Source organism: Pyrenophora tritici-repentis, chromosome 7 (genome assembly GCF_003171515.1).
Source record: "Pyrenophora tritici-repentis strain M4 chromosome 7, whole genome shotgun sequence".
Classification (NCBI taxonomy): Eukaryota; Fungi; Ascomycota; class Dothideomycetes; order Pleosporales; family Pleosporaceae; genus Pyrenophora; species Pyrenophora tritici-repentis.
Window position 1 is genome coordinate 70617 of NC_089396.1, and position 21754 is coordinate 92370.

General features: G+C 49.5%; 8 protein-coding genes across 8 annotated transcripts; 4 read left to right on the forward strand and 4 right to left on the reverse strand.

The window, feature by feature from the left end:
- Window positions 1-822: 822 nt before the first annotated feature.
- On the reverse strand, window positions 823-1464 carry PtrM4_124190 (uncharacterized protein; the record flags this gene model as incomplete). Its single annotated transcript, XM_066108638.1, has 1 exon — window positions 823-1464. The coding sequence occupies one exon, from the start codon at window positions 1462-1464 to the stop codon at window positions 823-825; it is 642 nt and encodes a 213-aa protein (XP_065960630.1).
- A 243-nt stretch (window positions 1465-1707) lies between these two features.
- Window positions 1708-2370, reverse strand: PtrM4_124200 (uncharacterized protein; the record flags this gene model as incomplete). Its single annotated transcript, XM_066108639.1, has 2 exons — window positions 1708-2022; window positions 2059-2370. 2 exons carry the CDS (start codon window positions 2368-2370, stop codon window positions 1708-1710), a joined length of 627 nt encoding a protein of 208 aa, XP_065960631.1.
- Window positions 2371-2796: 426 nt separating this feature from the next.
- Window positions 2797-4580, forward strand: PtrM4_124210 (uncharacterized protein; the record flags this gene model as incomplete). Its single annotated transcript, XM_066108640.1, has 2 exons — window positions 2797-3642; window positions 3852-4580. 2 exons carry the CDS (start codon window positions 2797-2799, stop codon window positions 4578-4580), a joined length of 1575 nt encoding a protein of 524 aa, XP_065960632.1.
- Window positions 4581-6717: 2137 nt separating this feature from the next.
- PtrM4_124220 (Dimer-Tnp-hAT multi-domain protein) lies at window positions 6718-9396 on the forward strand (the record flags this gene model as incomplete). Its single annotated transcript, XM_066108641.1, has 1 exon — window positions 6718-9396. One exon carries the CDS (start codon window positions 6718-6720, stop codon window positions 9394-9396), a length of 2679 nt encoding a protein of 892 aa, XP_065960633.1.
- An 807-nt stretch (window positions 9397-10203) lies between these two features.
- On the forward strand, window positions 10204-11250 carry PtrM4_124230 (uncharacterized protein; the record flags this gene model as incomplete). Its single annotated transcript, XM_066108642.1, has 1 exon — window positions 10204-11250. One exon carries the CDS (start codon window positions 10204-10206, stop codon window positions 11248-11250), a length of 1047 nt encoding a protein of 348 aa, XP_065960634.1.
- A 780-nt stretch (window positions 11251-12030) lies between these two features.
- PtrM4_124240 (uncharacterized protein) lies at window positions 12031-13040 on the reverse strand (the record flags this gene model as incomplete). Its single annotated transcript, XM_066108643.1, has 2 exons — window positions 12031-12579; window positions 12633-13040. The coding sequence occupies 2 exons, from the start codon at window positions 13038-13040 to the stop codon at window positions 12031-12033; spliced, it is 957 nt and encodes a 318-aa protein (XP_065960635.1).
- Window positions 13041-14667: 1627 nt separating this feature from the next.
- PtrM4_124250 (uncharacterized protein) lies at window positions 14668-16326 on the forward strand (the record flags this gene model as incomplete). Its single annotated transcript, XM_066108644.1, has 2 exons — window positions 14668-15134; window positions 15654-16326. The coding sequence occupies 2 exons, from the start codon at window positions 14668-14670 to the stop codon at window positions 16324-16326; spliced, it is 1140 nt and encodes a 379-aa protein (XP_065960636.1).
- Window positions 16327-17682: 1356 nt separating this feature from the next.
- Window positions 17683-20184, reverse strand: PtrM4_124260 (Dimer-Tnp-hAT domain containing protein; the record flags this gene model as incomplete). Its single annotated transcript, XM_066108645.1, has 3 exons — window positions 17683-19424; window positions 19482-19977; window positions 20050-20184. The coding sequence occupies 3 exons, from the start codon at window positions 20182-20184 to the stop codon at window positions 17683-17685; spliced, it is 2373 nt and encodes a 790-aa protein (XP_065960637.1).
- Between the last annotated feature and the right edge of the window lie 1570 nt (window positions 20185-21754).

A 21754-nucleotide genomic window follows, 5' to 3' on the forward strand; every position in this document is an offset into this window, starting at 1 on the left:
CTCGAGGAGGTCACCCAGCTCGCTGAATAAGCGCTCACACTCACAGCTTGAGCCTGGGATTGATAGCATGTCGATAGCAAATTTGCTAAGGCTGGGGTAGCGATCGCGGAGTCCTACCCAGTATTTTATAGGGTCGACGCCCTCGCTAGCGATCGGTTCGCTGCGTTTCTAAGCCTCATATTCATCCTCCTCGTTCTCCGTAAGCCCTGCCGGCTTAATAAAGCTGTTAATAGCGTCTTCTATATCATTGTGCCTAACTTTAGAGCGTAAGCGCGGCTTCGGTAAGCTTTTGTACTCCGCCCACAAATGTTGAAACTTGCGGTTGCTGCTCTCTAGCCAATCAGGCTTATCCGCCCACGCTGCGTCAAGGTAGCTTTTGTAGCGAGGATGAAGGATTATAGCAGCATAGTAAGCTGGCGAGAGGTCGAGCTTGTTGTAGTACTCGCGGGCTTTAACTAGGGCAGCGCGGAGGTTGATAGCAAGGTGGTCTTCGGGTGACTCTGTATGCTCATCATAAATGACGTCTTCATAGCTTTGCAAGCGGTCCTCATAGACTCCAAGTAAGTATTCAAATACTAGAATAACCTCAGCGATTGCTCCAAAAGCACCGCTTTTGCCGCGGCCTTCAAGCCGTTTTGTAGCTTGTTTTAGTGGCCTAAGCACATCAATATACTCAGCAATCACCTGCCAGTCATGGGCATTGATCCCATCAGACCTCATCCAATCCGGCGCTGCAGGCAGCTTGTTGTTACGACTTCGGGCGTACGCGTCTTCAGTTTCAATCTTCTAAATATGGTAGTTGGCGTACCTATTAACCGCTAATTACAACTCAACAGCGCGCTTAAAACACGAAACGTAAGAGTTATAGCGAGTAACAACTAGCTTAACGGGCTCCTTGATTTTGTGCTGTTCTGTTGGCGCGTTGACAGGCTGGTCCCTAATAGCGAGCTTCTGATACTTCTCAAAAAGAGCGTACTGTTGTGGTGTTTTGATGTAGTTAATAACCGCGACAAGCACTCCTAATGGTCCATCGCCTCGCCAAGTAGCCATATTCTCAGCTTCGTTCACGCGCTCAGTCTCCTCGTTGTCGTAGGACTCTTTCTCCTCACCCCAGAGTAGCATCTGGCCAATGAGATTAAGCGTATAAGGACCGCAGCGAAGGCGACGCTCAGTAGCGCTAAAGCCTATCTGCAAGGCGAGAGTGTTAATCGTGGTGTTGTTGTTATGTGCGTTGTCGAGGACGAAGTAACCGAGCTTGCCCACAGTGATTTCGAACTGCTTGAATATTGCCATCACGACCTCAGCCATAGCCTCGCCGGTGTAGGCACCTGTCAGTTGTGGGAGCGCAATAGGCAAGTCCCTGAGCTCGCCAGAGCTATCAACGTAGTGGGCGACGATACCTAAGTAACCGCGCTTGCCACCTTTTGTCGTCCATCCGTCAAAGCTTACATAGACTTTGCTCATTGATTCTGAAAGGCTTGCGATAACCTTTAGTAACAGGTAGTTGTACAGGCGTATAACGTATCGTGAGACGCTGTTATAAGATGCCCACAAGGCTCGTTCTGCCTCTACGCTAGCTAATTATATCATATTGCGAAAAGACGATGATTCGAATTGTGAGAGTGGGAGGTTGTTTTCGACGAGCTAGGTAACGGCCGCAAGCCTAAACTCTTGTATATTGAAGTTGGTAAGCTCGTTGGCAACAGCCTAAGAGCAGCCCTTCTGAAGGGCGCGTTCGAGGAGAGTTTCTTTCCGAGGAGCGACGGTAGTGCGCTTACTTGGAGGCTTCAAGCCATGAACTTTCTTGTCTTCTCCGAGATGACGTGCTGGCGCTGATGGAGACTGCGAGACGTTATGTATGCCACGGCCAACAGTAGTGAACTTGTGCTTATAGCAATAGTGGCAGATCCACGTAACTTTTGCGACGTTGCTGCGCAAGGCGATGCGATAGCCATGGCTGTATACCCAGCTTGCTCGGTTCGAAAGTGATGTGGGCGGCTTGCAGTGCTTTGGGTAGCGACTCTAATTAAAGCCGTCGTATTTGTCCTCTACCTATACGAAACCCTTGTCGACAGCCTCGCTAGCTGCTCCTGAAGCTGCAACAGTGGCATGCTCGCTGCCCTTAGGTGGTGGGATGATCGTCTCTTCGGCGCGCGACTCTCGGAGGGTCGCTTCAAAATTTGGTGCTTGTGGCGCGGCAACGAGAGCTTGACGCGGCGACAGCGGTGGAGGAGGTGGAGATGGTGAGAATGGCTGAGTATCGACTAGCACAGGTTGGCTGGCAGTCCCGCGATGACGCGCTGCGACTCTAGGGCGCTTCGAAGTTGTCGCGATTTCTAGAGCATTAACGCATGTTCTTTTTGCTGGCATTATAGCAACGGCGAGGTAGATAATAGCTGCAAATAGAGACGCGTTGGTGGAGTATAGGTGAGTGTGGTGGGTGATAAGTAGTAAGTGAAGTGTCGCAGAAGGAGAATATTGTTGCCAGGCCGTTAGCCGGAAGTTTAGTAGCTTATTTGCTAGAAATATAGCAAAAAAGAGTGTATTTTAGGTTATAACTAGGTTTCGAACTTACGCACTACACCTAAAAATCATCGTGAGATTGCCCCTCCACCAAGTCCTTCAGCCCCAAGTTTCCAACCGCTCCATCCAACCAAGCTAAGCAAGCTGACTGAGCGAGCGCCTATCCCTAAGCTCGCTCGGCTTGCAAGCGCGCACTGCGCGCTCAGCTCATTCGGCTTGGTCAAAACGTCCAAGCCGAGCGAGCTGAGCGAGCCGGCTCGCTCGTTGACAAGTATGATACTCCCAAACAACGACCGGATAGAACACAAAGACACTGTCAAGTGGCTAGGTATCTATCTAGACAACCGACTATCATTCAAATCACATGTGTCTATACGTGTAAGCCAAGCCAGACAAGCTTTCTACAGGCTAGGAAGACTAGCGAACATTGAACTCGGCCTATCAACACACGCTATTAGACAACTATACTTAGCATGTGTAACTAGCGTGTCAGACTACGGAGCACAAATATACTGGAAAAACCAACACTACGCTACAAAGAAACTACAGTCACTACACAACCTGGCTTGTCGAAAAACTCTAGGAGTGTTTAGAACAGCACCAACAGTCCCTACAAGCCTCGAAGCGAGCCTACTACCACCAGCAATTAGGCTTAACTCAACTATCCGGAACTACGCAAGCAGAGCAAACCTGCTAGCCAACACCCATCCAATTGCAAAGGCAATAACTCGGATCCAATCAACTAATCTCCAACGCTCAAAGAAACCAAACCAGCACAGACAGCTACAAACTATTACTAACGCAATTCCTAAAAACAACAAAAGAGACACAGAGCAGACTATCCCATACCGGTTTAGGCCATGGGATACTCTAAACTATACCGTAACAGTCTCTCAAAAATCCAAAGAAGAGGAGGCAAATGCGCACCAAGCCTACATTAAAACAAGGCTAGACAATTACACGACAATATACTCAGACGCCTCGCAAACACAAGAAGGAAAAGGAATAGGAGTTGGGATAGCAGTCTACAACTCAACTCAGCAAGAAATCTACTCAGAAACAGTTAATATCGGACAATACCAGCTAGTCTACAACGGCGAACTAGAAGGGATCACACGAGTAGACTCCGCAACAATCAATTCAATCCGGTCACTCTCCTAGACCCACTTACCTATCTAGGTAGGGCTTAAACTCCTATAGGTAACTACTAGGCTTAAAGCGGTAATCAATCAATCCAATCTGAACCTTCTAGGACCCACTTAATTGATTGTTGCGGACTGTGCACACGAGCATTCGAATACGCAGCAAAGAACGCTACAACCGACCAGGAATTTGAGGTCTACGCAGATAACCAAGCAGCAATCTACAGGCTTAAAAACCTATCAGATAACCCAGGACAGCATTGGCAACTCCGATGTCTAAAAGCGGCAAATACGATCCGACGAAAACAAGCAAACATCCACCTACTCTGGGCACCTGGACACACAGATATAGTTGGAAACGAAAGAGCAGACTACCTAGCAAAAGAAGCAACCAAAGAGGACCCCAGATCAACAACAAAGAGCATTGCCTACCTAGGCACGACAATCAAAAGGATACAACAAACGGAACAACGCCAAGAGTATGAGAAATACAAAGCAAGAGCAACCGCTCTAAACAAAGCTACCTACTCAGCCAAATACCCTCTTAAAATCAGCAAAACCATCCAAATGCCACAGAACACGAAAAGAGTAACCTCTAGCGCCTTCTACTCTCTTAAGCTAGGACACGGATACTTCAACTCCTACCTAAAGAGATTTAAGAAACGAGACTCGAATCGCTGCACCTGCCAAAACATCCAAACGCCAGAACACCTACTACTGTACTGTCATCTATACAAAGACCATCGAAAAACGCTCCTACAAACAATCAAACATCGCCCAGTCACACTACCACTACTACTCCACACTAGTATAGGTATAGAAGCAACCCTAGCTTTTATCACTAGCACCAGAATAGGAACAAGAAAATGGTACCTAGGACAGCCACCAGAAGACCTACAGAGAGACACTGTATAAAACTAAAACCACAACCCTCTCCTTTGCCACAAGAGCCCGCTGCTACATCTCTTTCTACTTATCAAACTGCTCTTTAGCACCTGGCAACAAACAGATACAAGCTATCTTTTGTAGGAAAGCCAAAAACCATATTAGCGAACCATACCAGAAAACCATGTAAATTAGAAAAACCAAGATAGAACGGCCTTCGGCCAAAGTCCTACATAGTCTCTGACTGAAAAAGGACTCTAATGGAATAATAATAATAATTGTTAAGAAAGAATGACTCTCTCAGTCATGGCATGTAAGTGTGTCAATTGCTAACTATACAAAGCTCGGCTAATATAGAGCGGTGTGGGTCATGTGACTTAGCGTCCTCGTGACAGGTGACCGGAATCACAGTCCGCAACAATCAATTAAGTGGGTCCTAGAAGGTTCAGATTGGATTGATTGATTACCGCTTTAAGCCTAGTAGTTACCTATAGGAGTTTAAGCCCTACCTAGATAGGTAAGTGGGTCTAGGAGAGTGACCGGATTGAATTGATTGTTGCGGAGTCTAACCGGAATATTCTCAACAATAATAATAATAATAACCCGATAAGACGATCTTGCAGAAACCCTGATCTCAAGCTACCACTCGTTGACCAGTATCGACCCGCTGGGTTCATCGCGTAAGGAGGGAGGTTAATGGTGTGTCTTATTAGCTGTTTCCGGCACGCATGGTTTTCCTTTACAAAGTGAAAGACTTTAGATATCTCGAACCGATCTCGAATAAGTTAACATCCCTTACACAGAGATAGACTTAAGTTGATTAACAACGCCAGGACAAAGATAAATAACAGTGAGATCGATCACAATGACGATTGAGCAAAATTGAGCTAACGTCGATCCCTATGTAGCGAGAAAACCCTCATGCCGAGAAATCAGTCAAATCGCGAATTTACTCCATTCCCATGGCGATGTACATAGGAAACCAATCTAACGATAGCAATGAGTTCTCCAGAATAGCGTTTTGAGACGGTGAAAAAAGACATGTTGCAGGTCGCCCGTGCGATCTTTGCAATCTTATTGGTCGTTCTCGGCATAGCGGGTTTCTCGCTACACCAGGATGGACGTTAATGTTTATGAAGGGACCAAGAAGCGTGCTATCTAATGATTTCGTACGGCGTACAGTAGCCATATAGCCCCAGCACGGTACGAGAAGAATCCTGCTTACGTATTAAGAGGTTGGTTGCTTCCTTGGCAGTAGACTCCGCAACAATCAATTCAATCCGGTCACTCTCCTAGACCCACTTACCTATCTAGGTAGGGCTTAAACTCCTATAGGTAACTACTAGGCTTAAAGCGGTAATCAATCAATCCAATCTGAACCTTCTAGGACCCACTTAATTGATTGTTGCGGACTGTGCTTGGCAGCACGGCTTATTCCTTTTTAGGAACGCATCCAATGTGCCTCTCAAGAATTCGATCAGGGCGATGATATATTCTTTGCAACATCCATCGTTCTGTTCATCGTAATTGAGAGATCTCATAGCACCGGTAGCAGTGGATACACCGGTAGCAGTGGATACACCGCACTCCAGAGGCTTAAGGCCTTCCGGAACCCGGCTCGAAGCGGGTTTCTTATCTGCAGAACTCTGTAACTCATGACCGTCTTTAAAAGGTTCAGGCAATTCTAATCAAGGTTGTCAGTAATCAATATCTCATCAATATTGTTGTTTGATTTGTTTGATTCGGAGCCAACCAACTAACCAACAGTTAGCCACTGTATTTCTGTCAATCAATCAACCAATCTTGAGAACAAAATGTTGATAGGATTGGTGTTGTTTGATAGTAAGCGAGGGAGGGGGATACCTAGGTGAGGCCTCTGGGATAGCTGCTCAACGACGAATTCTTAGTGTTGGATCTTGCTTACTAAGCCTACTCGCGTGTAAGTTATATGACCTAGGTTCCATCCCATCTCTCACTCACTCCAGGCTAGTACGTACGAGGCTTAGCGCCCACAACGCTAGCTGGCAGAGACATAGATCTCAATTCCTGTAGCACAATACACAACACGATTCACACATGTTCTATTCCTAGTGCTACTGACATCAGGCTTATAACATTTAACAACACCTTACTTTCTCGCGGCTCCGGCTTACTTTTAGCCTTATCCATGCCCTCTATACCAGCAAAACGCAAGCCCGAGGCTGCCGAAGAAGCTGATACTCCCTTCAAGCGAGCACAACGTACGCGCAAACCTACGCTCAAAGCGCTGTTGGGTGACGGCAGCCAGCCAACCCAGCCGATAGAGCTGCCAGAAAGTACGCCGGATCCGCCTACAGAGCCGCCTACACAAGTTATCGAGCCGCCCACACGGGCTATTGAACCGCCATGTAAGCCTGTACAACAACCCGAGGAGCGCCCTCGGCGGGCATCACCACTGCCTATTTTGGCTGCCTCACAAGCCTCTCGGCTCACTGATGAGCCAGCCTGGGAGTCGCAGTTAATGTTTGATAAGCCAGAGGACTCTATTGTACAGCCTTTAGCTTTCTCTAGCGCTGCCACTGAGGCTTCGGTGGAGGAGGATAGCGCTGTGAGCGTCGATTTTCGCGACTTTGAGGGCGTCGATTGGTCGCGATTAAAGGGGTTTGTCGCGCCGCTGAGCACTCCACGAGGCAAGGCAAGCTGGATTTTTCAACACGGCTGGCGTGTCTGGAAGGAGGGTACTCACCACCCAGATGAGTTGTACTTTGTGTGCAAGTACTGTCATATTCATAAGCTACCTAATGGTGTACACCGAGTAACGAAGTCAACCACTGCCGCCAACGGGCACCTCCAGCTTGATAAACCTGGTCATCGGCTCAGCAAAGATGGTCCAATCCTAAGCAAACCTCTCCGCAAACATGGACAACAATCACTTCGTCAGGCAGCTCTAAGCGGTGTCAAATTTAGTCTAGAGGCGTACAAGACTATAGGAAACTTCGACGTACAAGAATTTCGGCAGGCAGCTGCGCTCTGGCTGGTCGACAACAACAGACCACTCCGCGAGTTTGAGACGCCGGCTTTTCGCAAGATGATCAGGCTTGCTAATCCTGAGGCAGAGGCGGCGTTATGGAGGTCTCATAACAGCGTGTCAGCGTTCGTGATGAGGTTGTACAGTTGGCTACGGCCTCAGGTGGTGCGCGCGTTGGCTGAAGCCGAGAGCAAGGTACATATAAGCTTCGATGGGTGGACGACAAAAGGCGGCAAACGTGGCTTCTTTTCTGTAGTTGCTCACTACGCCAACAGTAAGGGCGCGATAGTTGACCTACCCATCGCGCTGCCGCAGCTGGTGGGTGCCCACACTGGTGAGGCGATAGCTGACGCTGTAACCAAAATCCTGCAATCCTTCAGCATTAATCGCAGCAAACTCGGCTACTTTGTGCTCGATAACGCTTACAATAACGACACCGCTGTTAACAAACTCGCCGCGATGTACCACTTTTCTGCCTCCGATCGCCGCCTCCGCTGCGCTTGCCACATACTTAACCTTGTTGGCCAAACGATTATGTTCGGGAGGGATGCTGACGCGTATAACAACGCCCTGGAGAACACAAAGATGGAGGATTTTTACATGAAGGAGTGGCGGAAAGAAGGACCGCTTGGCGTGTATCTTGATATTATCAACTACATCAACACGCCGAAGCAGTGGAGTATTTTTGAAGATTGCCAACGCGAGGCAGTTAACAGCATGCCCACAGGCGCCAGCGGCGGCACTCGCGAGCCAATTAAGCCGTGTGTTACACGTTGGAACAGCTATTACGACTGCTTTAAGCGCGGAGTTCAGCTCCAACAAGCTATCAACGCATACGCCACGTACCACATTCGCGAGACTGAACAGGCTGACGAACAGGCAGCTATTAGAGGAAACAAGCTGCCTGATGTGCCGCGGTGGATGAGGTCAGACGGCCTTACGGCGGCTGACTGGGCGGTGATTACTGAGTACATGGCGATACTGCAGCCGCTCAAGTTTGCTACAGATCGCCTCCAAGGCCGCGGCAAGTGTGGCCGTTTTGGCGCACTCTACGAGGTCATCCCAGTATTTGAGAGTGTGATAACTGAGCTGGATGCACGCCTTCGGCCATACGAATCGGTCAACCACGAGCCATCTGAGGCGCCCGAAGATCACATCCCGATCAACCTGCGAGCCGCGAGGCGAAAAGCGAGCAATTACTTTACTAAGATCCTCCAAAGTCCCATTTACTACGCAGCTACGGCACTACATCCACGATATAAAACATACTCTAAGCGCTTCTGGCGCGACAAACCTACACAATTGAGCACCGCGCACGCGAAGTTTCTGCGGGTTTGGGCTGCCTACAAGCCTGCCGCTGCTGCCACAACACCAACCCCTGCGCCAAAACCTACCATGAGCAGCTTTGACGACGCTATCGACGCTATACTAGATGAGGACGGCGAGCATACATTGGAGGTGGAGGATGAGTACGATAGCTGGTTAAAAGAGCCTATGTGGACGTCTGATCAACACAAGGAGGGTCCAACAGCTGTACAGTACTGGTTATCGTTGAAGCCGAAGTATCCACATCTTTCACGATTGGCGATCGACGTGTTGACTATACCCGCCTCCAGCTCTGATTGTGAGCGCGTTTTTGCGGGAACTGGCGATATAATTGAGCCACAAAGGCGGAAAATTGGCGCGCAGTTACTGGCTGCTTTGGTGTGCTTGCAACGGTGGACTCGTGCAGGTTTTACAACACCAAGCACGACAACAGCAGCAAAGCATACTGATGAGGAGCTCACGGAAGAGTTTGCGATAGGAACGTGGGAAGAGCCGCCTGCAGAATTGTCATAGAAACGTCCCTTCAGAACCTTAAGTCTATCAATATTCAATCAATCAACCAACCAAAAATTGGCTCTTCAGTCTCATCAACTCAAACAAACAAACTGTAGCCCTAAGAAATGAGCCAGTCAATCAACATCTACGCCTCAAATGTTGGTTGTTTTGTTTGTTGACTTCTCTGATTCTAATGTAGATGATGAAGATGCACGATCACCAGGGTCGGTGGGATCGCATCGTTTTTTCCTCTTTTTATTCTTAGGGGGGTCCTTGTCTCTTTTTTTCCTAGAGGATTTCGTCTCAGACTCCTTGGTCAAATCAGCAGTTATCGGTCGATTGCCATTTGTACTTCGGTAACTCTTATGTTCTTCTGTTGACGAATCTCTTGCCCTTGGGATCGAGGTGGGTACCAGAGGTGAGGAATTCATCTCATGCATACATAAGGGTGACATCTAACGTCGGACGAGCAAGTACATGCGCAGCGATTATATATATAAACTAAGCCCTGCGCGTCGAACATTGTCTGACATAACTTCGTGTCGCTACTGTAAGCATTCTGTCGAGTCTCTGACAGCCCCAGCATTCATTTGGTAAGCAGATGGCTGCGCTGACAATGGCCGTGATAGAAGTACCCTAAGCGGACTATGCTTAATGCGGAGAACGCTCCTGTTTGGTCAGCTTTTGCACCTGATGACAGTACTTATTTAACCCTCCGCACGCCTCTGCACATAACCGCCAAGACTCTCATCTGCCATGCTGCTGACCTGCCCTGCTTCGTTGGGATTCGCATGCGCGCTACTTACGAGCACGCTCGCACATGTGATGCTGGAGAGCCCTGTCCCTTATGGCAGGCCTACGCTGAACAACTCTCCTTTAGATGGCACTGGCGTAGACTTTCCCTGCAAGCTCCGAGCGGGCGTGTATGACGTGACGCAGATGAACTACTGGACGGCTGGCGAAGCGCAGACGATCCGCTTCCTAGGCTCTGCGGTACACGGTGGAGGATCCTGCCAATTCTCGGTGTCTGAGGATCTGGAACCCACAAAGTCCAGCCAGTGGAAAGTCGTGTATAGCGTGGTCGGAGGCTGCCCAGCTAGCGTAGAGGGAAATCTGCCGGGAGGACCAGTGAGCCACGTTGCAGATACAGTCGAGGTTGTGCTTCCCAAGGAGATGCCGAGTGGCGAATATACCTTCGCCTGGACCTGGTTCAACAGGCAAGGCTACCGTGAGATGTACATGAACTGTGCTCCCATCACCGTGCGCGGCGGAGGAAACAACGCAACGTTCCTTGCGTCCCTCCCCGATATGTTTGTCGCGAATCTGCCGAGCTCCGCTTGTTCCACGATGGAGAACTTCGACTACGCGTTCCCGGATCCAGGAAGCGCTGTACTCACTGGGAGCCAGGCAAAGCCTACCACGGGGCTCGTTGGCGACGGATGCGCTTCCGTGACTGCGCTCGGCAGCGGATCTGGCACGGCGCGCCCTTCGATCGCGTTGTCCGACAGCTCACCCGGCCAGCAAAGCACACACGCGGTTTTAGACGAACAGCCGTCAGTCGCATCTTCTACCATTGCACCTATTAATTTGCCTAGCAGCGCTGCTGTAAAGGCTATCGTTGATGAAGAGATGACAGCTTCCGCATCTCCGACTTCTGCGGCTCTGTCTTCACAGGTGCTGGCACCACTAGTAGGCCCAGCAACGAGCGTATCCGTTGTTTCCGAGACCTGCGTGCCATGCAATCCGGCGAATGAGGTCGTCTGCATAGACGGAGACCATTATGGGCTCTGCGATTTTGGCTGTGCACGTTCGCAGCGAGTGGCCCCAGGAACGGTCTGCACCGATAGCCAGATCCTGAGACGTGATGCGTGATGCATGAGCAGCACATTAATACGTCTCCGTGGGATGCACAAAGTTGCTTTTATCGTTCATTACACAAATCTATTGCTCAAACTTGGTACTATACTGACCTTCCTACTTACGAGACGAAAAACCTAATAGGCTAATGTTGGCCAACGATTGGTAGCGTAAAATCTGAATGATTGCTACTCCTCAGCTGTAATAAGCGAGCATGGGCCCGTTGGCTTATTCGTCATGCAAGGAGGGAGGTTATCATTGCTCCGCGCTATGCTATACTTGTGATCGTGACATACATTGAAGGTGCTATTGGCATGGTCGTTGCTGTTTTCCTTAGCTAATTTATTCATTTTTTATGTACAGACAGAATTGGACTTGTCGAATCAATCGTGAAGTGATATTGAGTGAAAACAAGCTCGAGAGGATGCAACAAAAAGCGTATCTCATATTCCACGGGCTATGTGAACACTATTTACCCGCTGTAATTCCAGAGATGACTAAATTGTTTTAAGATGGATATCTGCCCAGACTGGCATTCTGATGATAGAGACATCAAATACTGTCGACGTCAATGCTCATAATCTCACTCCATTCGTGAGGAACAACAAGATAAGCCAATATTGGTCGATCAGAGGCAACGTAAGGTCGTGAAATCTGCTGCTTTTGCGCTCTAATCGGTCCAAATTAGCCCACAGGGTTTTTCGTTGCGTATGGACAGAGGTTGCTAATCTCGACAACACTTGACAAAGCGCTTACAAGCTGCCATCGGGTAACCCAGAAAGGCACGCGCAACTGTCAAGCGTGCCACTTTTTATTGGCACAGAGATCGGCACAGAGCTCGGCAGGCGGTACTGACAGGTCAGGCGGTACTGACTGGTATAGGGGCGAGAGGGGAGACAAGACAGAATTGGGATACTCTCCGCCTTGGTTATGCTGGATATATGGTGTCTGTAGCTTGGATCGCTCCTGGCGCTTGGATCGACCCTTGCGTGCGAGGTAGAAAAAGATGCCCGCACACAACGCAAGAATAACGATTCCACCGATCGTGATGCCGGCAATGGCTGCCGCGGAGAGCGTTGCGGACTGGTCATCAATTGATGCGAGGTTTCTATGTGAGCTTGCCGCTGGCGAAGGAGTAGATGTCGAAGACGCTTCATTGGGCATAGGGTCGCCCGGCGCAAGCTGGAACTCTGCCTTAGCCGCGGCCAGCTCCTGTGCATGCAGCGTTTGCGTGTCGTTTGGATTGATGACGCCAATCATCTGCTTCCCTGTACACGAATCTGGAGCGGCACAATAATAGAAAATTGGCTCTGTGCTATTGATAGTAAGATTCCAGTGGGTGATCTATCGTCATCAGCCAGCCACTCGCGCTACATAGTTTGCGTAGAACGACTCACATCGCTAGGCGTGTCCACCCACTGCGTCTCCGACCAGAACCCCACCTTGTCTTTCCCGGTATACTCATAAGGCACACACGCACTTCCATACTCTGCCCGAGCCACAGAGTGATCTCGCGGATAGAACTCAAATGTGACAATGTCCCCGACGGACACATTGGTCAGCTCTTTGGGGTCGAAATGGAAGCCACCTGGGCCGGCCTTGACAAGATGAACATGGACTTCGCTTTCGCTGGTCTCTGTAGCAACGGAAGAAGTCGAGGGCACGATGCTCGCTGTTAGAGCAGCTGATGTGGCAGAAGATGTTGCACTGACTCGGTTGTGGGTTGTCGTTTGTGCAGGATCCTGTGCCAGAACCGAAACTAGCATAAGCGCGAGCGTCGTCGCTCTAGTTACCCGGGTGGACATTGTGGCAATCGCGTTCGTTTCTTGTGTTGCTGTTTGCGTCCGCCAGCAAGGTCCGAGGCGATTTGATACGTCCAGATTCTTGACGAGGGCAGAGATTAACAACGCCCACGGGATTGCCATGAATCCATAACCACTCGTGTGGCATGAACATGCCAAGCGACCTTTGTGATTTCCTTACTTGCTGACCAGTGTTCATACACGGCCAACCTACCAAAGCATTCACCAGCTGATGATCGCACTCAGGCTTTGCCCACAAAATCGATGACGAATGATTACAGCGCAGTCCTAAAACTCGCATTTAGGCTGATATGGATCTGTCGTACCGATCAACGTCTTGGGCTCGCAATGAAGCCAGAGCGGTAGAGCATAATCGTCGTTCACAGACCGAAGACATGTTGGAGAGAGGGTGTCGACAGGGTAAGCTACGCAATGAACGTTACTCGCTTACACGTCAGAATTGCCCTAGCTACTAGGCGTTGTGCGCACACGCTATTTCCGAAACAGAATGGAAAACCATTCGTAGCCCCTTCTGCCTGATTGCGATTCCTTGGCTTTCTGCATGTCAAGTGCACTTGCTCCCAAGGTCACCGTGTCGCTCCTCACGTTGAGTTCAGAACTACTGTGGTGCATTGCGTTGTTACTGCAACGGCAGGAACTTCTGAATCTTTCTCTCGCAAGCAAGCGTCTACATTTGGTCACCGAGCCAGTGCTGTTTCGGGACTATAGCAACGTGTCTCGCCACGGCCGCTCATTCCTGCCTTTCCTCAGAAAAATAATCCGTCGACCCGATCTGGCTAGGCAGACTCGCAAGCTGAAAATCAGGACTTGGACAACGTCTGGTATTTCTCAGAGAACTCTACCTGCAGCAGATTATGTCTTGCTCGCCCAGTCCGCAAAGGATGTCGGGGTGATACAAGAGATGGTACCATTTGATCAGAGCACCAACCATCTACAGAAGACGAACACGATGCGAAATTAAGTTACACTTCCTACGAATCAAGGAGACACGCACGCATTCGATCGCGAATTTTGCTGGAAACCATATGCCGGAAGTGAAGATCCACCAGTACTTCTTGTCGCCCTACTTCCAAACGTGAGAGACATCGTGCTCGACGGGGTGCCAGGCGATATGCATGCTCTCAGCTGGCGACCAAAGCACGGCTTTCCAGCTTTGCGGACACTGACGGCCTGTGCAACGGACGGCGAGCTGGCATGGCCTCTAACTTTCTTTCACCCGCTGCTGGCTGCGGGTAGACTGTCGGTTTTTCAAGCTTCCCATTCTATTTCAGGGCGTCTGCAGCGTGACGGTCGCCATTGCTTGGAACGAGAGCCTTTACCGCTGGCTTTGCTGCCTCGGACACTGGCTTTGGAACAAATCGAGCTGGAAAACTGCTGTCTACGAGCATCGGACTTGCGTTCGTTGTTGCAAAGCTGCCATAGCTTGAAGAGCTTCCTATACACAAGCAGAAGATGTGAGGTCGGACCTTGGAGCCCCTCGCCTGCCAAGTTTGTCGAGCTTCTCAGACCCCACGAGACTACTTTACACGCTCTGATACTCGACTTGGACGTCCACCATTATGAAGACAAAATCGATGACCAGCCCTCGCTTATACAGTCTCTCGAGCACATGACGGCGCTGAGGGTTCTCGTCACCGCGCCAGAGATGTGGCACTACGTTGCGGTTGATCATGACGTGGTTACAAGTGACACCGTCGAGTTGGAAGAGTGGCGCTTGTCTGCGCGGGTCCCTCCCAACGTGGAAATACTGGTTTTTGGTTTGTCTGAGGCGGAGAAGACGACGTCACTGAGTCAACTCAGCGACCTCCTCCGCATGCGTGCGCTAATGCTCCGCAATCTTACCAAGCTCTGCATTAGCAGTATAGAACAGGTCTACGCGAAGGCGGTCCAGCGGCTATTCCTCGATCTGGAGCCATTCATGGGCACTGGGCCGCAAAAGCTGCACGCTGAGGTGGGGCCTACATATGTTAGGTCTGTCTTTGACACTGAGCCATTTCCCAAGGATCCGATTGAAGTACGATGGGCCGGCAAGATGTATATGGCAGTCCCTAGTGAGACTTCCCAATTCGCGCGAGCGTACGAGAGGATTCGGAGAGAGCTACCTCGGTGAAAACGTCGTGGTGACGATCTCTGAAGCTATACGCGTGTATGTATGAAACAACATTGCAGTGAATGCAGCAAATCAAGGTACAACCGCGCGAAGCAGTAGCCAGGGTATGAAGTGTGTACTTTTGTTCTATCGTGGTCACTTTATATATGTAGCCATAATCAGGGTCTATTTACATAACTTATCTCTGATGCTGGTAACAGTGAAAGGTGCTCATGAAGACGAGGGAGGAACACCAGGTCAACATACGTGGCACACGTGACGTTCTCACCTCATAAACCGTCACATAAATTGATACCAGTACTCATTATCGACTGTTATACTTGCTCTTGTACTGGAATCAACGGGATTTATTAGACAAAATGAAGCAGCGCTATTATAAGGAGGACAGCTCTAAAAAGATTGATCATTGTGATCATTGTGCCCGCCCTGACTACTCAATACAATATCTGCCGCGCTCGTCGCAGTACCAACAGACATACGAACAGATACTACCCAAATTCGGATTGGCAACTCCGATGTCTAAAAGCGGCAAATACGATCCGACGAAAACAAGCAAACATCCACCTACTCTGGGCACCTGGACACACAGATATAGTTGGAAACGAAAGAGCAGACTACCTAGCAAAAGAAGCAACCAAAGAGGACCCCAGATCAACAACAAAGAGCATTGCCTACCTGGGCACGACAATCAAAAGGATACAACAAACGGAACAACGCCAAGAGTATAAGAAATACAAAGCAAGAGCAACCGCTCTAAACAAAGCTACCTACTCAGCCAAATACCCTCTTAAAATCAGCAAAACCATCCAAATGCCACAGAACACGAAAAGAGTAACCTCTAGCGCCTTCTACTCTCTTAAGCTAGGACACGGATACTTCAACTCCTACCTAAAGAGATTTAAGAAACGAGACTCTAATCGCTGCACCTGCCAAAACATCCAAACGCCAGAACACCTACTACTGTACTGTCATCTATACAAAGACCATCGAAAAACGCTCCTACAAACAATCAAACATCGCCCAGTCACACTACCACTACTACTCCACACTAGTATAGGTATAGAAGCAACCCTAGCTTTTATCACTAGCACCAGAATAGGAACAAGAAAATGGTACCTAGGACAGCCAACAGAAGACCTACAGAGAGACACTGTATAAAACTAAAACCACAACCCTCTCCTTTGCCACAAGAGCCCGCTGCTACATCTCTTTCTACTTATCAAACTGCTCTTTAGCACCTGGCAACAAACAGATACAAGCTATCTTTTGTAGAAAAGCCAAAAACCATATTAGCGAACCATACCAGAAAACCATGTAAATTAGAAAAACCAAGATAGAACGGCCTTCGGCCAAAGTCCTACATAGTCTCTGACTGAAAAAGGACTCTAATGGAATAATAATAATAATAATAATAATAATACCCAAATTCGGACACAGACACAAACTCGAATTTTCCAGAACGCAAAAAGTTTCACAACTAACTAGGGCAGTTCATCGGGAGAAACTGATTCCAACTATCCTTAAGCCGTGCAGCCACCTGGTTGTAGCGCTACAGCCAGTGGAAGAGAATTGCCGCGTCGTGTTCAGAAGCTGAAAAACGAACCCGCCCGGACCACCTCGCCTATCGATACCGGTACAGGTACCGGTAACACGAGTTGGCAGGACGCGCTATCACGAGAAACTCCATCCTTTATCTATCCTTCACCCTCTACCCCTACAGCAGCGGCACAATCCCATCAACCTGGCAATCTGGATGTCACAGATTAATTAATTGAGCTACTAATCCAAAGACTAGCTTCTTGATTTGATTATAGCTTCAATCTGGCAATCTCACAAGATCAATCTCACAATCCGGATTGATTGTTGCGGACTCTGTCCAACCTGACACTGCTCACGCAGTTACAAATAGAGCGCGCTACAAGCGGTGCAGCGTGTACAACGGTCTAAAACTTGGCTAGCGCGACACCTTTGCGGACATCGTCGAGATGGGTCAGATGCAAGATTATGGAACAGTGCGCCAAATATGTTAGTGACGATATGTCCACCATACTAAAAGAAGCCTCCCCGCCCTACGAGATTAGAGCCAACTCTGAGCTCTGCTAGCATACCTTCAACACCTCTGACAGCATACATGTGTGCCTAGAAGCTCAAGACAAAACACACAGGCGACACCGATGCACCAGTCATGGCGTGCCATACCGCCAACCTGCTTTGAGACTGTAAGTGTATGTAAAGATCTCACCTGCTCATGTCTACGCCTGCGGCATGCCTACCTGCAGCAAAAGCCCCGTGTCTCGTCTTGCGGCTTGCTGCCGATACCACACCACCCTATCACATGCAGAGTTGCTATCAGTCAGTTCAGTCAGTCCGGAGCTCTCTGGACTGACTGAACTGACGTCCTGAGGTCACTGAACTGGACTGGACTGACTGCCAAGACTTTTCAATTAAACTAAAACTGACTGACTGAACTGACGTCGCCGCGGCCTGCGGACTGACTGGACTGACTGAACTGAGTTACCTGACGTCGAACTGAGATAAATGCTCCTGTACTTTTGAGATTTCTTCCTCTGATAGTGTGCGCGCTAGCCCAGAAGCTGAGGTAGTTGTTGGCTGTATACCAAGCCTCTTCCAGCTCTTCAAGCTCTGCAAAGCTGAAATAAGCTCTGGCTTCATATGGAGTCTCCGGGTGCCTAACATGTCGCCAAGCTCGCTGAAAGTCCGCTCACAGTCTGCCGCTGCTGCTGGTATTGTTAGGACGTCAATAGCGAACTTTGAGAGTATAGGGAACTGCCCAGCAACTGACTCCCAGTATAGAAGCGGATTAAGAGACAGCCAATCCTCCTCAGCTAACGCTGGTTGCCGCTTCCATATCTCATACTCATCCTCAGCAAGGCTTGCCTCTAACTGCCGTGTGCTTTGCTCAATTGACGACTGTAGAAAAGCTGATCGCGACGTTGAAATCCCTAGCCGGGGCTTCTTACGCGGCGGCGTTACAGTGTGAGCTGAAGTGGCTGCAGAGTCCTTCCGCCCCTGCCACATACGCAGGAATGCCCGGTGGTTATTGTCAAGCCAGCCGTCGCGATAGTGGACACCGTCACGGGCAGTGACATGGGTGTCAGGCACCTTCCAGAGCGCTGAGAGGTGGTGTTTGTAGTGCGGGTGTAGTATTGTAGCAGTGTAGTAGACAGGCGCGTTATCGAATTTTGCGTAGTACTCAGCAAGCTTACAATGCGCAAGGTTAACGTTTGTAATAAGATGATCTTCAGGCGCATCTAGATCTTCGTAATTTACATCCTTAAGGCGGTCTTTGAGAGCCTCAAGCTGGTCAAGAAGCCACTCAAACGTTACTAGAACTTCCCATATAGCGCCGTGTCGGCCGTGTCGGCCGCGACCTTCAAGTAGCCGTGTAGCTTCGGCAAATGGCTCAAGGAGTCGAATGTATTCTGTTATTGTCGCCCAGTCCTTGCCGCTTAGACCCCCTTCGCGTATATATAACCGTGGCTGGGCAGCAGGGAGCTGCTCACGATTCTTCCGGCGTCGTGAGGTTGCTGTTGCAGCACTATGCTCCTCAAGTTTACACTCAATATAGCCATCGATAGGGCCGTGTAGCTCAGCTGCACGGACAAACGTGTTGAAATAGCTATTCCAGCGTGTCTTAACAGGCTTCACAAGCTGCCGGATGTGGGGTGTAACACCTAGAGACTCTGCCTCCTCGCACTGTAGGCGCTCTAGTAGTTGTCGAGTTTGAGGCGTACAGATAGACGCAATCACGTCAAAGAGGACGCCAACAGGACCGTATTTGCGCCACTCATCCATGTACTTCTCCTCTTCCTCAAGGTGTGCGGCTTCATTCTCGTACGCGCTACGGTCTTTGCCCCAAATTACTAATTGTGCGCTTAGGTTGAGTATATGGCAGCAGCACCGCAGCCGCCGCTCGCTTGCGATAAAGCCAAACTCCTCTGCTAAGGACTCAACTGCAGTATCATTGTTACTTGCGTTGTCAAGCACAAAGTACCCAACCCTCGCGTTGTCAACGCCAAATAGCCGAAGTATTGTTGTTGCTGCAGCGGCAATATTATTGCCAGTGTGCGCCCCGTGTAGCTCAGGCAACCCAAGCAGGTGGTCAACTAGCTTGCCCTCGCTGTTAAGGTAATGTACGCAGAGGCCAGTAAAAGCATACTGCCCACCAGTTGAAGTCCAGTTGTCGAATGACACGTGTATAAGCGACCGGGCTTCGCGAAGGTAGTTGGCAACAGCTAGTATGTATGTATTGTACTCAGTAATAATATGATCGTGGAGCGTTTAGTGGCTACGCCAAAGGAGAGCTTCGGCTAGCGGGCTCACGGCCGCAATCATGGCTCGAAACTGCGGCGTTTCTATTACGCGAAGGCTCTGGTTGTCCGCGACTACCCAGTCCTTCAGCGCGTCCTGAAATCGAGAGGTTGAAAAGCTTGCTGCTATCTCGTTTGCTACCTCTTGCGATACTTCTATCCCTTTAGACCTCATAATATATACTTGGGACTTTGCGAGCGCGCCCATAATATTGCCCTCCCGGCTAGCAATTGGTACAGGTCCGTTAGGTCCGTGTGAGTGTCCAGGCTTGTTGCTTGAGAGGTGTCGGCCGGCGTTTGTAGTGCTGTCAGCCTCGTAGCAAGCCTCCTGCTTCCGTCGTTGATGGCAGTACCGGCAAAGCCAGTAGTTTTTCTTGTACTTGCGGTGCCAGACGGCCCAGCCGTGGCGGTAGATCCAGCTTTTTGGCCCACCGCGACTATTACGCTCAACCTGGCGCCGCTCAAGATACGGCACACGCTTAAAATCAAGCCCGTCGTAATTGTCGTCGTCGTCGTCGTCGTCGCCGTCGTTGGGGAAGTCCGCCTGTACTGCCAAGGGCTCATCAGCCTGGGCCTCGCTCGCAGTATCGCCAACAGTAGGCGCATTTGATAGCGATGGTAGAGGAGAATTGCGCTTGTCGCATTCTACAAGGCGGCGAAGGCCTGAATTAGAGGGAGTAGACATGAAGTACACCAAGAAGTATTATGGCAACAGTAGTCTAGCGTCGTGTGTATAGCAGACGCGACGCGACGCGACGCGAAAGGCTTACTAGGTGCGCACCGGGTAGCGCATTTCCGCAAACTCTAATTAGCTTAAAGCTAGATGCTTTAACTTATATAGGATTAGTGTCTTTATATCTAGGACTAGCGCGGCTTCGAAGCCGCACTAAATGTGGCTTTCACAACTCTAAAATACTGCTTTAAAAACAGCTAACGTCAGTCTAACGTCAGTCAGTTCAGTCAGTCTGGAGGCTTCTGAACTGACTGGACTGACGTCCAGCTGCCTCAAGAACTGACTGACTGAACTGAGTCTTGGCAGTCAGTTCAGTCAGTTCGAACTGAGTTACCTGACTGATAGCAAGTCTGTGCTCGACATCACGCACGAGCTGTTCAAACTCCCAGCGTTCCTTGATGTACTTGAGAAGGGCGTGCCGTCGACGCTGCCTCTCCTGGCTAATCTTAGAGGCAAGCGCTTTGTACTTAGGATGTTTTGTTGCATTAGGAACCGTACGTTTGAGTTACTCTCGTCGGTTAAGCAGGGAACGAATGGAAGGATCATCGTCCACAGATGCAGACTGTTCTTGTGTGAGTCGTCGTGGCCGACGACGATCAATCGAACGACTCATAGTACAAGCCGCCCGCATAAGGGCTGCCTGGGGCTGGATGCCTCGCACGACCACAGTCCGCAACAATCAATTAAGTGGGTCCTAGAAGGTTCAGATTGGATTGATTGATTACCGCTTTAAGCCTAGTAGTTACCTATAGGAGTTTAAGCCCTACCTAGATAGGTAAGTGGGTCTAGGAGAGTGACCGGATTGAATTGATTGTTGCGGAGTCTACGCACGACAGCCTGCGTGTCAACCGTAATACGTCGTGACAGATAATGCTTTAAGAAGGTCGATATGCTAGCATGGCCCATCATCAGGTTCTGCATAGCCTCACTAACGTTGCCTACCCACTACGTTAATTCTGCATCCTGCATCATACACCTTGCATAGAAAAGATTACAGAACTTACCGTTCTCATTAAACGCCTTTCCTCCGGCATATCTTAGGGAATAAGGGCGGGTAACTTGAGCAAACCCCGTTACCTCGCCCAAAGTCCGGATCCACGGCAGCAGGGTGGAGTAGGGAAGAGGCTCGTTAGGAGATATGTCCCAACCATGCAGGGTCCGTACCGCTTTCCGAAACACGGGAATATCATCTAACATCCGATTCAGGCGTAATGGCAGCTCGTTGCGGCCTAGCGGAATTGTCAGCCTGCTTAGTTCCTCTAGGGAGGTTAGGTTGTAGGCTGCAAATGCCCGATCGCAGAAGAGCAAGCTAAGAAGGAAGACTTACGGACTGTAGAGGAGCGTCTCATCGTACATAATTTTAGGGAGAGGGAAGGTATTCCTTAGAGAAAAGTCAGCAGGCGTATAAGTTCTAGCATAGAATAATTACGTATAAGTCTTTAATACCGAGGAACTCCTTAGTGAATTTGAAGGTGAACTCTAGCAATACTCGATAAGGGCCACCCTTAGGATCCCGTAGCAG